The sequence below is a fragment of the Rutilus rutilus genome (assembly GCF_951802725.1).
Source record: "Rutilus rutilus genome assembly, chromosome: 11".
Classification (NCBI taxonomy): Eukaryota; Metazoa; Chordata; class Actinopteri; order Cypriniformes; family Leuciscidae; genus Rutilus; species Rutilus rutilus.
Window position 1 is genome coordinate 8,355,228 of NC_140216.1, and position 12,905 is coordinate 8,368,132.

The 12,905-nt window shown below is 38.6% G+C and overlaps 1 protein-coding gene across 1 annotated transcript in view; it reads right to left on the reverse strand.

Moving 5' to 3' along the window:
• Nucleotides 1–12,905, reverse strand: part of gabbr2 (gamma-aminobutyric acid (GABA) B receptor, 2) — a 197,267-nt gene that overhangs the window by 54,335 nt on the left and 130,027 nt on the right. Inside the window, exons 4-8 of the mRNA XM_084422479.1 lie at nucleotides 10,172–10,273; nucleotides 6,619–6,684; nucleotides 6,207–6,395; nucleotides 5,105–5,347; nucleotides 157–217 (exon numbers count right to left, since the gene is read on the reverse strand). Of these exons, the coding sequence (XP_084278605.1) occupies nucleotides 157–217; nucleotides 5,105–5,347; nucleotides 6,207–6,395; nucleotides 6,619–6,684; nucleotides 10,172–10,273 (661 nt within the window). The remainder of the gene's footprint in view (nucleotides 1–156; nucleotides 218–5,104; nucleotides 5,348–6,206; nucleotides 6,396–6,618; nucleotides 6,685–10,171; nucleotides 10,274–12,905) is intronic.

The window sequence follows — 12,905 nt, forward strand, 5'->3', positions numbered from 1 at the left end:
TGTGTCACACATATTCTACAAAACGACACTGGCATAGATTGAGATGTTCATTTAACACAGAGACTGATCCACATTGGCTGAACGACCTGAATTTGATCCAGCATTTCCTATAAAAAGGCTTGTTAACCATGAAAAATGACCATCTAATGGACTTACCTTGAAACTGGGTGAATTTTATGGTTCCCATGCGTTCTCCATTCCTGAACATCACCTGACCCTGCAAAAAAAAAAAAACAGACAGCGAACAACCTTCACAAGAGTTGCTTATCACGTGTAAATGGACAGTTTGCAGAAGTCTTGATTGCACAGTTGAGATGATTAATATCATGGCACATAATCCAAGTTGGACAGATATATTTTAAAAGGATCGATTTTCCATCTTGTTGCCATATCCTTTACTCTTGACACAGCAACAAATTGGGAGTGTATAGATTGAAGTCTGGCACAGTGCTTGTTTTTTGGCTCATTTATTAGTTTAAAGATCTTTTGAATTGATCGTATTCTTGAGGCAAACATAATTAATAGCAGCACTATTGATTTGTTAAATTAAAGGAGTGCATGGAGGCCTGAGATGGTTGTCAGGTTGTGCCAGCTGAGGAGAATTGGGATGCTTTACTGGTTCACAAATACAAAGAAAACAAATATAACATACAAATTGTTATATAATATAATATAAAGTGTTAAATTGCTCAGGTCCATGCTAAAAAAAAAAAAAAAAAAAATTTTTTTTATTGTTGTAGAATGTAGTTAATATTGTCAAAATTATATATATATACATATGAAGGCTTATATCATCTTGTCCACATGATACAAGATGTGTTTTTGTTGAAATGTCCGATAACCAATATGCAGAAGTGTTATATAACACTTCTGCATATTGGTTATCGGACATTTCAACAAAAAAACACCTTGTATCATACAAAAAAAGTATATATATAGGTCATTTTTTTTCTTCAGCCAGCACAACTCAAAAAACAAACAAACAAACAAACAAACTAAGAAGCAGCATAATGGCAAAGAAAAGTTGTAGGTTCAAATAATGCACAAGGAACAAATAACAGTGATCCAGACAATATAAAAAGACTATTTTGCATTATCCTTCTTATGCCCTTGAGAGATCATCACAGCAATAAGAGCATTGCAAGAAGCTTTAAATGAAAATGCATCTACTAAAGAGGAAGAAACCAATTAATATTAAAAATATTAATAATAAATCCCTTTACCCAGTTAGAAAACAATCATTACCAGAAGAAGTAAAGTTTCCAGCAAAATAATGAATTCAAATATGACGCAAAAAGCCTCAAAAGACCTTGCAGGTTAATCATGGATATCTGATCAAAACGTAGATGAGTATCTAGCATTTTTACATAAATAGCTCCGCCACTGGATCAAAATACTATCTAATTTGATCATTAAATCCTAAAAAGGAAATGTGTAAATGCAGTTTGGTGTCTGTCTGCCCCCGGAAGTGCCTAATGAGCCATTTAAAAGGATTTGGGATCACTCGGCCCAATAAAATAACAGGTGAGAGGCATACTGCATTACCATGGCAATGATTAGAAGCCCATTAAAACCATGGGAGGCAAATCAGAAGTGATCATATCTCTAAAAATGTCTGTCTTTGAAGTGTAGAGCAGGCTCCGGTCCCAGTGCGATACGATTCTTTGTTTAGATGCTCTGACGTGGGCGCGCTGGATAAATGCTCGCCTTCGCAAAACACATTAAAGCTTCAATTCAGAGTTATGTGTGTAAACAATATAGAATGTGAACTGCAGTACTCTTATATTTACATGTACTTCATAAGCCTTCAAATCCTAATTTGTTGATTTATATGCTGAGCAGGATCTCATTTTTGGACATTGTGGAGACAATACAACAAGGAGAAATGATGGTCATGTTTTGTTGTTCAGGACCATCATTTTCATTATTCATTTTATAAAACTGAGAGTCAAATGACAAATGAAAGTCATTTGGATGGTGGCATGAGGGTGAGAAAATGGTCACATAATTGTATTTTTTGGATGAACTATCCCTTTAAGACTCAAGTGAAAAGCTGTGATAGTAGTCATAAGGTTTTTCTAAATCAATGAAGGCTTTTTCTCAGTTTTCACACTCTTTCTCAGTTTCTTTGTTGAGACTGGTTTCATAACAGTAGAAAAGCTGAAAATAGGTTTTGTTGCGCTACAGGTGTGGGCTTATGGGTCAAACATGGCACCTTTATCCATCTGCGTGTGTGTGGTGTGTGTGTGTGAGAGAGAGAGAGAGAGAGAGAGAGAGAGAGAGAGAGAGAGAGAGAGAGAGAGAGAGAGAGAGAGAGAGAGAGAGAGAGAGAGAGAGAGAGAGAGAGAGAGAGCGTTTGTGCAGAGGTGTGGACAGGCCGGGTGCAGGGGACCTTATGGAGATCACACAGGTGTGAAAGGCACCCTCAGGCCTGCAAAAGGGGGTTGTGGGTGGAGGTGATGAAGGTGAAGAAGGTGATGAAGCAAATGATAATGTCGCTGTCGAACAGACCAAACAGCCAGTCATATTAGCAGACTGCAGATAGTTTTGCCCTAAAATATCCCCCCGACACACACACATACAAAGAGATATCAACCTTCTGCTGACAATGCAATGACTCCATGCTTTGAGATTTTGTAAACAAGGACTTTGCTGCCACAGCCCACATCTGCACTGCAACAATCTATTTTCAGCTTTTCTAATATTATACAACTTAAATGAATAAGTTTTAGAAGACATTTCCTGTTTTTATTGCCTAGTAAATAATCTAAAATGTTACAAAAGTAATGGATAACTGTCAGAGGTTAAAGAAGAAAACATTCTAATATGCCGATTTGGTGCACAAGAAACATTTCTTATTATTACCATTGTTGTACAGTTGTGTTTCCAGGATTCTTTTATGAATAGAAAGTTCAAAAGAACAGAGTTTATTTGAAATATAAATCTTTTGTAACATAACTTTGCTGTCACTTTAATTGAATGTGTTCTTCCTGAATAAAAGTATTAATTTCTTTCAAATAGCCTATATATATATTACTGACCTCAAACTTTTGAACAATATGTTTGTTTCTAGAATGTAAGTTGTGCTAACCAAATGAAAGCAGCAAACCATTACTTGTCACTCAAAATGATCCACAGAGACTTCTCTAAGATAATGTTTTAGTTCCTGAGGCATGCTGGCACTCAATCGATGGCTCTCCTCAGAGGACTCAAAGTCTGATGGAGAAGCTAGAACAGCCCGTTCTGTTGGACAAAGACCCAGCCATCGGTACGAGACAAACCTGATCCGTGTGGGACCACTAAATCTGTTGTAGTCAGATTGCAATCTATTTTTATGCGATTGTGTTCCAGAAGATTTGATGCTTTGATGGAAAGAAGTTATTTTCCCATTTTAAATTAGAATCTGAGATCATGAAGTGCGTATCCATCTGGTAAGCCACTAAAACATCACCTATTGACAGTGATATTAAAAGGATAGTTCACCCCAAAAATGAAAATTTTGTCGTCACTTACTCACCTCACATTATTCCAAACCTATATGAGTTTCTTTCTTCTGTTTAACACAAAATAGGATATCCTTAAAGAATGTTGGTAATCAGACAGTATTTCTTTCCTACTATGGAAGTCAATGGCTACCGTCAACTGTTTGATTACCAACATTCTTTAAAATATCTTCTTTTGTGTTCAACAGAAGAAATAAACTCGTACAGGTTTAGTAGAACTTGGGGGCGAGAAAGTGCTATAACTATCCTTTTTTTTTTTATTATTGTATTAATAGAATTAGTAATCATAGTTGCAGATAGCGTGATCATATACTATACAGCTAGCCATAGAATGTGGAACAGACATTAGCATGGCTACATCAGGAATTGAAAAAAGCTGTGATAATTGTGTCAAACAGCAAAAATTTATCTTTCCAGCCCTGAAGATTTGCTAAAGATTGCATTTTAAGGATTTAATTTAAAGGTATAGCGGAGGATCTTTCCGAATTTTAGATAAGACCCGCCCTCTCCACTTTTTGAATAAGTTTGATTGATTCACCAGAATGATTGACAATTAGGAGGACCAATAGTATAGGTGATCCACCCGGAAGTAAAAAATCCTCCGCTATACCTTTAAGTGAATGCAGATGATGGCAAAAGTAATCTAAAAGTAAAAATAGAGGAAATTAACAATACGTTAATTCTCCAATAAATGAATTCTCTTATGTCGGCCAATAAACATTATGGTACCGATATATTGTGCATCCCTATCTAAAAGGAGGTAGAAAGACCAAATGCTCTTGTTTGCATTTCTGCTCATATCTCCACAGGTCTTCCAGCAGTATTTTCTTTTTTATGTGTGTTGTTTGTTTTTCCTTCCTCTCCATTAAGCTTCTGCGCCGAGGTCTCGCGGCACATGCATTGTTTGTTAGCAGCCTGGGCAAACATAAAACATACTCTGCTACACATGAGAGATAACTGCTTGATAAAAGCCGAAGATGGAGGGCTGGAGGACATACTAAAACCCAAAATGCACATTACCCCCTATTCATTTCCCAAACCAACAGCATTTACTGCACTATCAAAATGCCTTCCGTTTTTTTTTTGGTTTTTTTTGAGAGACAGGTCGGTTCAGCTTCAGCACGTGCCTTTAGATTTGCTGACTTGCCTTCTTTTTGCGCTCTGTGATTCTCTGTTTTGGCAGCCTGCAGCAGTGTGTTCTCATAAACAAACACACATTCGGTGATGTCTGCAGACAGGACACTCCCTGCATACCAAATATCTCCCTACCTCTTATCTGGTTCTCATTCTGTCAGCGGCATCGCATGTTTAGCATTACTAGCCACTAATCCCAAGTTGCATTCTTAAATGTTTGCCCTCCCTTCAGCCTCTCACAGGCAGTTTGCAGCGATGAAAGCAGGCCTATCTCTCTTTTGACTTGGTGATCACAAAATGGCCTTTACAACTCTTCAGCTTTAGGAAATGATGGCTCAATATAAAATTACATGCCAAGATTGTGCTAGCCACAGTAGCTTTTTTAGTGGAACATGTTACAGAATTGTAAAGAGGCCAACCAAACACTGTGCTTGGACCCAAGCAAAGCCTGGTTAACAAAAACTTACCGTCACTCCAAAGAAGTTGGTTTCGTTCATCACGTCCAGGACCATCTTGCCCACCTCTCGGTCATCCACCGTGAAGTTGTGGTGCATGTCGTGCCTCTCCTTGTGTCTGAGGAGCTCCATGACACGGGTGAGGGTCTTTGCAATCACCCAGATGCCATCGTAGGCAAAGCCATGAAACTTGCTGGGCTCCACTCCTTTCTGCTCTCGCTCCCGGTTGTACTCCCTCGCGTAGTCCTGCGGCGTCTGAACACACACAGGTAAAGCAGCACTGCTTCACAAATAAGGAAGCCCAAGATGATAAAAATGGAAAAATCTTGTTTGAAACATATGTACTAGGTTCTTGAAACTTCCATTTTTTAAATCATTAATACAGTCTTCAACTTAACATTGATTTTAATTACAAAAATGTAATTTGGTGTAACAGTAAGGTACAAGTCACTTATGCTAACAAAGGTGGCATTTATTTGATTGATAATAGAGTCAAAGCAGTAATATTGTGAAATATTATTACAATTTAAAATATCTGTAATCTTTTAACATATTTTTTAAAATGTAATTAATTCCTGTGACAGCATCAATACTCCAGTCTTCAGTGTCACATGATCCTTCATAAATCATTCTAATATGCTGATTAGCTGCTCAAGAAACATTTCTTAATAAAAAAATTAAGAAAATGGTATGTGTGTGTGTGAAAACCGTGATCCTTTTTTTTTCAGGCTTCTTTGATGAATGTGATACAGAACGTTTAAAGAATGTTAATGTTGTAAGAATGTTTAAATTAAAATTTTAAATTGAAACAAGCAATGTAATCATCAAGTAAAAAGTAAGAAAAAATCGTCCTTGCATCTTTAATAACCATAAATGCACGTTTTTTAATGTTTTTCAAGGTTGTGAAAATATGTATTTGTTAAAAATGATCAAGAATATCAGCAACTTGGACATGCTGGTCTAAGCTTCTCATTTCAACAGTGAAAATAAAGGAAAGCTGATGAAATTTAAATGCATCATTTTTTCCTTTTGCACATGGTAGAATTTTTTGTCAGTCAGAAATCAGAAATGTCATTCATAACTTGTGAGATCCCACCGCATTGCAAACACTCACTCTTCCTGATATTCCCTTTATCTGTTTGGCACTGAGGGGCTCGAAGTCCACGCTGATATAACCCTCCATGGCTGTCAGCAGCTTCTTAGTGGTGCAGTTTGTGGAGTTTGCCTGTTCCCACCAGTTCCCCTGATACCATCCTGGAATGATCCACTGGTACTTACTGCCATACATGTTCAGGTTATAAGCCTGGAGCACACACACGAGATCAGGGACTCAACAGTCATATCATTTCAAACAAAAAACAACTGTTAAGCAAACTGTATTGTGACTGTATAATGACACAGTTAAACGTTTCTGTGGCACATCAGTATATTAAATAAATGTACAGATTTCATCAATTCAACAGGCATTTTGCAGTAAGTCTGAGGCTGGTGGTGCATGTTACGGTGACTGGGTTTGGCTAACTTACACAGCAGAAGACCTTAGCGGCCAGATTCTCATCGAACTGACCAATGATGATCCGAACATCATTATCCTACAGAGAGGTGGAAGAGAACAGAATTAAACGGGTAGTTATGGCTAAATAATAATAAGATTTAAATATAACTGATATAATGGTGAAATGTACAGTATGTCACAATGAAAAAAGCCCTAAGCGTGCTGGTAACCACAAAGCTGTATCCTTAACCCAGGAATTATTCCAAAATAATTACATGAAATTCCCATCTGTCATTGTTCTGAAAAACAGGTAGTCCAGCCCCACTCACGCTATTGGTTGAAATGTTGTTAGGTCACTCCTACTTGGGCCTCTCAAACAAACAGATTGCAAATCCATTTGGAGAATAAGCTATACATTTTGCGTTCAAGGAAACATATCCCAGACACTGGAAAAGTAGTGCACACACTCCACTCACTTGTATGGAAATACAAATACAAATCCTTGGGCCAATTCCCAGTCCTGTTATCCATCTCTTCCGTCTCTATTAATAAAATGCCCAAAAGCTTAAAAAATAAAAGCAAGCAGGATTTTCATGAGGTGTGTGTAGCTTTGCTAGGTGAGACATAAAGACCAAGGGCCCTATTTTAACGATCTAAGCGCATGGTCTAAAGCGCAGGTCGCAAGTTCACTTAGGGTGTGTCTGAATTCCCTTTTGCTAGTTTAACGACAGGAAAAATGGTTGGCGCGCCTGGCGCATGGTCTTAAAGGGTTGTCCCTATTCTCTTAATGAGTAATGGGTGTGTTTTGGGATTTACGTGCGTTAAACCAATCAGAGTCTCATCTCCCATTCCCTTTAAATGCCAGTTGCGCTATATCTTTATGTACACAATAATAATCTTTTACATTGTAATCTTTTTATTTTAAATATTTGGCATGTTTGTGTGCTGCTGTGAGTCCCTGTGTGTTTAATAAGCAGAGTGTACACGCGTTGTGGACCCGCCTATAGGCGCACATTACTAACGCGCTCTTTAAATAACAAAAGAAATTGACTCATTGACTTTAGACCAGGTTTCAGTTGGTCAATGTCTATGTCAATGTCAGTCTATTTCTGTTGCCTCAAAATAGCAACGCGCCAACAATGCGCCAGAACACACCTCGTTTTCAGACCAGCACGCCCATGGTCGCGCAAATGGGCGCAAATGCATTTGCTATTTAAACAACAGGCAGGACGTGAAAATGATAACTGCGTCGGACTGAAACTAGCAAAAAACACTTGCATCGCGCTTGGCGCTGCATTGCGCCGGGTGTAGGATAGGGCCCATCATGCATTGGTCACACAATAGTATTAGCACAATAGTATCAGCAGTATGACTTGCTTCATATCCAGAAAAAGAGAGAGATCTGCATCTATAACCAGCATTTATGCTGCATGATTGAGTCTGTAAATAATTTAGCCCACTTCAGCATTGTTTCCTCTCCACCATGTCCAGTTCTGCATCATGAAGATCAATCCATCACTAGAGCAGGATGAAGCCAAGACTAAATCCATGAAAATGCTCTGGACGCATCTGTCATGTGCTAAGGGCTATGCTAATATTCGAGATATAAACCTGCATATTCTTCTGAGGTTATTAAGTATCCTTTTTTCTCATTCTGCACATCAGGATCTAATAACATCCTTCTCCACCCTATTAACTATATTGCCCTTGATTCTAGCAAATGCCAATGAAAATTTCAGGTGGAAGTCAGACAGCCTTGTTTGAGGGTCGCCGCAGCCCCATCCATCAAAAGATGTGTCACAGTTGCCAGGATATTGAAATGCCCACCAGCGACTTTAAGAAATCATCTCTGAATGTATTTTTCTTTTTTCTTTTTCTTCTTGGGATGTCATCCTCAAGCAGGAGGCTACGGGAAGAGCATTTAACATGCACAACTAATGAGCTGCTCAAGATGAAAACTATCATGTGTAAGCAGAAGAGAAAATAATGACTCCGGTGGGTGGGCAAGCAACATCTCTGAAAACATTAGCGTTTACAGGTAAGATCACAGCGGATGCATTAAAACTGATCCCAGGCCTGCTCTAAACTCGACAATAGTGACACAAACAGCATTCGCAAAGGAGTCGCATTCAAACACTGTTTGAAAGTGAATGTGTGGCAAACAGTTTCCTTCAAATGTTTCTCAGAGACTGCCTCATTTGCCACAAAACCACACTCTGCAGTGGTGCCAAAGAACACGCTGAGATATTGGAACTATTGTGCGAAATACTCCCGCATCCCTTTTCAGGACCGAACGCTTGGGTCAAGCGATTCTTGCTTCACAATCAGCAGCCGTCACAAAGCCCGCTGCTGCTCCCGACGGCGTGGGCACTTAACCTGAATCTGTCCAGCTGTGTAAGTGGCTCCAGCTGTCCTGGAGTCCTGGCAGACACAAGCTTCTTACACCCAGTCAAAAAGGAGCCTGGATCGACGCCAGGCTGCCCCAGGACGTCGCTAACCACTCGCTTTGCTTTTATCAAGAGCATGGTTGTGAGACTTTCCCGCATTTACATAGCGAAGGGTAGCCCATCTACAGTGGATGTGTGTTTCAAAACTCTCATAAAAGTCTCTTTGTTTATATATAATGCATCACGGGTGACTGCCGGCCCAGACTCGCGATAATGGAGGTACTAAGTCAGGCAGGTAATAGAAATCATAATAGTTTCACGGTGGAAAAAAATGACTCGGCAAAAAAGATAAGAACAAACCTTTAGTTGGAAAATTGCAAAGTAAGAGAAGCAGCAGTCAACAATGGAACCATGGCTATTCAGATCATACACAGACCCAAAAATATTGATCATGGCATTCCTGCCACTGTATTTGTTTATGATAATGACTAAGAAAATATTTCGGCATTCTCTTCAAGAGTCATCCAAAGCTTTACCCGCCCGCAATAGTTAAAACAATGACAACACAACTCATTAGTATATCATTAGCATAATATGGAATAAATAATATAATAATTAGATTAATAGGAAACTGTCAAAGCGTAATGTGGCTGAACAGAAAGTGAGAAACAGACTATGAAGACTTTTGCATTGTATAAAAAACAAATTGCACTGTTTTCTCAAGGAACAATGTTTTATAATTTAATCTTATTAAATTCCCTAATTTGTCTTATTTTTGTTTTGTTTTTTCAGCACAAACATTGTTAAAATTAGATTAATTTGCCAAGTGCCAATTTTTTTTAGGCACAAATGTAACAGAATTCAGTAAGATTTATGCTCAAAATAAGAATTTCTTTACTTTTTTGTTTTGTTTTGATTTGATAAGAATTGGCCCAAGCTGAATCTGAACTCTGGTGACTTTGAGTGGAGTGTGTGCATTACATTCCAGTAATTCAACACAGAACGTGTATATATATATATATATATATAATATATGTATACACACACACATATACATATACATATACATATACATATACATATACATATACATATACATATACATATACATATACATATACATATACATGTATGAGTGGGACATTGTGGACTGTGAGCTATTCATGTTTTATTAGTGGTGCCTGTAAGATTTCTTACCTTCAGTTTCTTCACATTCACACAGGGATCATTAGAGAAACTCTCAGTGTCTGCAATCTGGATGTCTGCCTTCTCCAGCTCATTGGTCAAATCATTCCGCACCTGTCAGAGAGGGAGAATGAGTGAGAAAGGCAACTAGAAATGAAAGAGAACTGAATGAAAGCAGGGGTTGTGGATGGTGAACCACCCAGAAAAGTACCCAATCAAAGGCAGCACTCCCTTGCTCTGATACATGTCTCAATTCACTCTAATCTCCTGCTGATCTGACGTTCCCCCTGCATCCCAATCAGCCTGGAGCATCTGTGTAAAACTTTCCTCCAGTGATCCCACTGGGCTTTGGATAAAACACGACTCCAACCAGCTTGGCTCCCCTCAGACTTCATCCATCCTTGTCCACGGATGCTTTGGAAAAATGGACCAGTTCCTTGCAAATAAAGTCTCAATACCTTCCGCACTCCACAAAGATTTATGGAGTGAGAATCAAAGCATGTACTATATTGAGTTCCGGTGTATTGTTTAACATGAAAAGGTTCTTTTCATACACTCAAAACCACTTGCATGGGACACACACATTACCCAAAAATACACTCAAACATGGGCTGTAACCAGAGTACGCTGTGCTGTAAAAGGTCACAAGTACTGTTTGGTACAGGGTAAAACTCTCAGAGAAGCTTTATCTTTAAACTTATTCTCTTAAATACAGTCATACATATTAATACAGACATTTTTGCTTGTTGAGTCATAGCTTTTATCACCATCTCACTCCATAAGTGTTGTGTTTTAAAGATCTCGTGACCACTGAACCAGCCTAATTATTCATAGATTGAATATTTGACAAGTCAACCCACCGACTAGTCCATTTTGAAAATACACTACCGTTCAAAATGAATACTTTTATTCAGCAAGGACACATTAAATTGATCAAAAGTACAAAATATTTCCATTTCAAATAAATGCTGTTCTTCTGAACTTTTTATTCATCAAAAAATCTTAACAAAAAACAAATATTTCACGAAATTATTAAGCAGCGAATATGTAATATACAGATGTAAACCTGTTTAAAAACACTTGGTAAGATCTGCCGATCTGGCTGACCATCGGAGGCGCGTGTTAAAACCAGGAGTAAATGGTGTCAGATTTTGGCAGAAACCTGAACTCATTCTGACAGACGTTACCTGAAAAGCCTGGCTGATCCACATTGTCTTGATTACTGATGCGTTGCGCATATTTGTAGCTTAATGCTGGCAGATCCTGGAAACCTCTTTCCACATGAGCAAGTGTGTGTGTTTGTTTATGTGGGTGTACGTGTATGTGGATCTCATGAGCATGTATACGCAATAACTGTGCTTGTGTGTGAGCGCAAGAGACCACCTGACTTAAGCAATAGGAAAGAGAGACAGAAAGAGACACAGAGTAAAGTAAACTGTAGCACTGTAGTAAAGGAGCTCCAAAGGATTATGGGATTTGAGAGCTGTCCTAAAGCTGAGGAGAAATGAGCATGATGTGATGTGAAATTCATAATGCATTTATGCACTGACCTGTCAAATGAACTCAGAGAAAAACAGGAAGCCACATAAATCAGTTAGAGAGACATAAGAGCACAATACTGGGTGTCAAGAAGCTCTGCAGGCTAATTTACCATAAACCAGACATTATTCTCCATCTCACCCAGATATACAAACTCTGTATGCCATAAATGCCTACAGTTTAAGGTTTCCAAAGGAGACCACAGTCCAGATTTCAACACCACCTATTTATAATTTATTTAAATGAATTTAATAAAAAGGCCAAGAGGCTCTATCTACAGAGGCCCCCCAAAATGTTAGGGTCCAAAACATTTTATGTCACCTTGACAGTGTGTAGATAATATGGTGTTTTTGGCAGTGTTTTTATTGTTAACTAAAACTAAAACTAACTGAAATATGTTTATAGGTACACTATGTAACTTTTTGGGGTTCAAAATTAATAAAACTGAAATAGCGAGTCAATATATCATCAATCTTTTGTGGTAGGCAAGGCCCCGAAGGATCCATCTGTTGTATCTTTCAATTTTAAGGGAAGCGAAGGAAGCATTTTGAGGCCGCATTTGAAGAAGCCTTCGAATTGGGACAGCCTTCGTCGCAGTGACACAAACGGCCTTCGAATGCACCCTTCAAAGGATGGAGCCTTTGAATAGGGACACAGCTATAGTGTACCTTTAAGTAGAAGTACTAAATTACTCAAACTAAATCTGAAATAAAAATAAAGCTAAAATGAAAACTACTAATATTTAAAAAAAAAAAAATAATACCATGTTTTTGGATCAAATTTAAATAATTGGTATTAGCATTAGCTTTAGCCTCAGCATTAGCCACACTCCCCACTTTCCAAAGGTGATTCTTTTCTTCACGGCATCACAGATCTCAACCAGTCATCATGATACCAAGCAGCAACATGTTCTCTTTAGAGCTGCCAGGCCTGTAGATGATGAATTAACAGGACTAGCGTGGGTCACAGTTTGTTGTGTCGCTGCCTTATTTTTCCCTCTTTTTCTAAACCCACAGCAGTCCATCAGCCACATTTTCCACACTGCTCAGGTCCCTGTGCGGCCGAGCGCCACGAGTCTGTGATTGGCTGCGTTTGGAGATATATAGGAAGGTGTGTGAGTGTCAGCCGGGATCTTCTCTGTGATGCTGACGGCACAATGAGCTCTGACAGAGGACAGTGGCCTGATAATGTAACCCGCCACTGACAA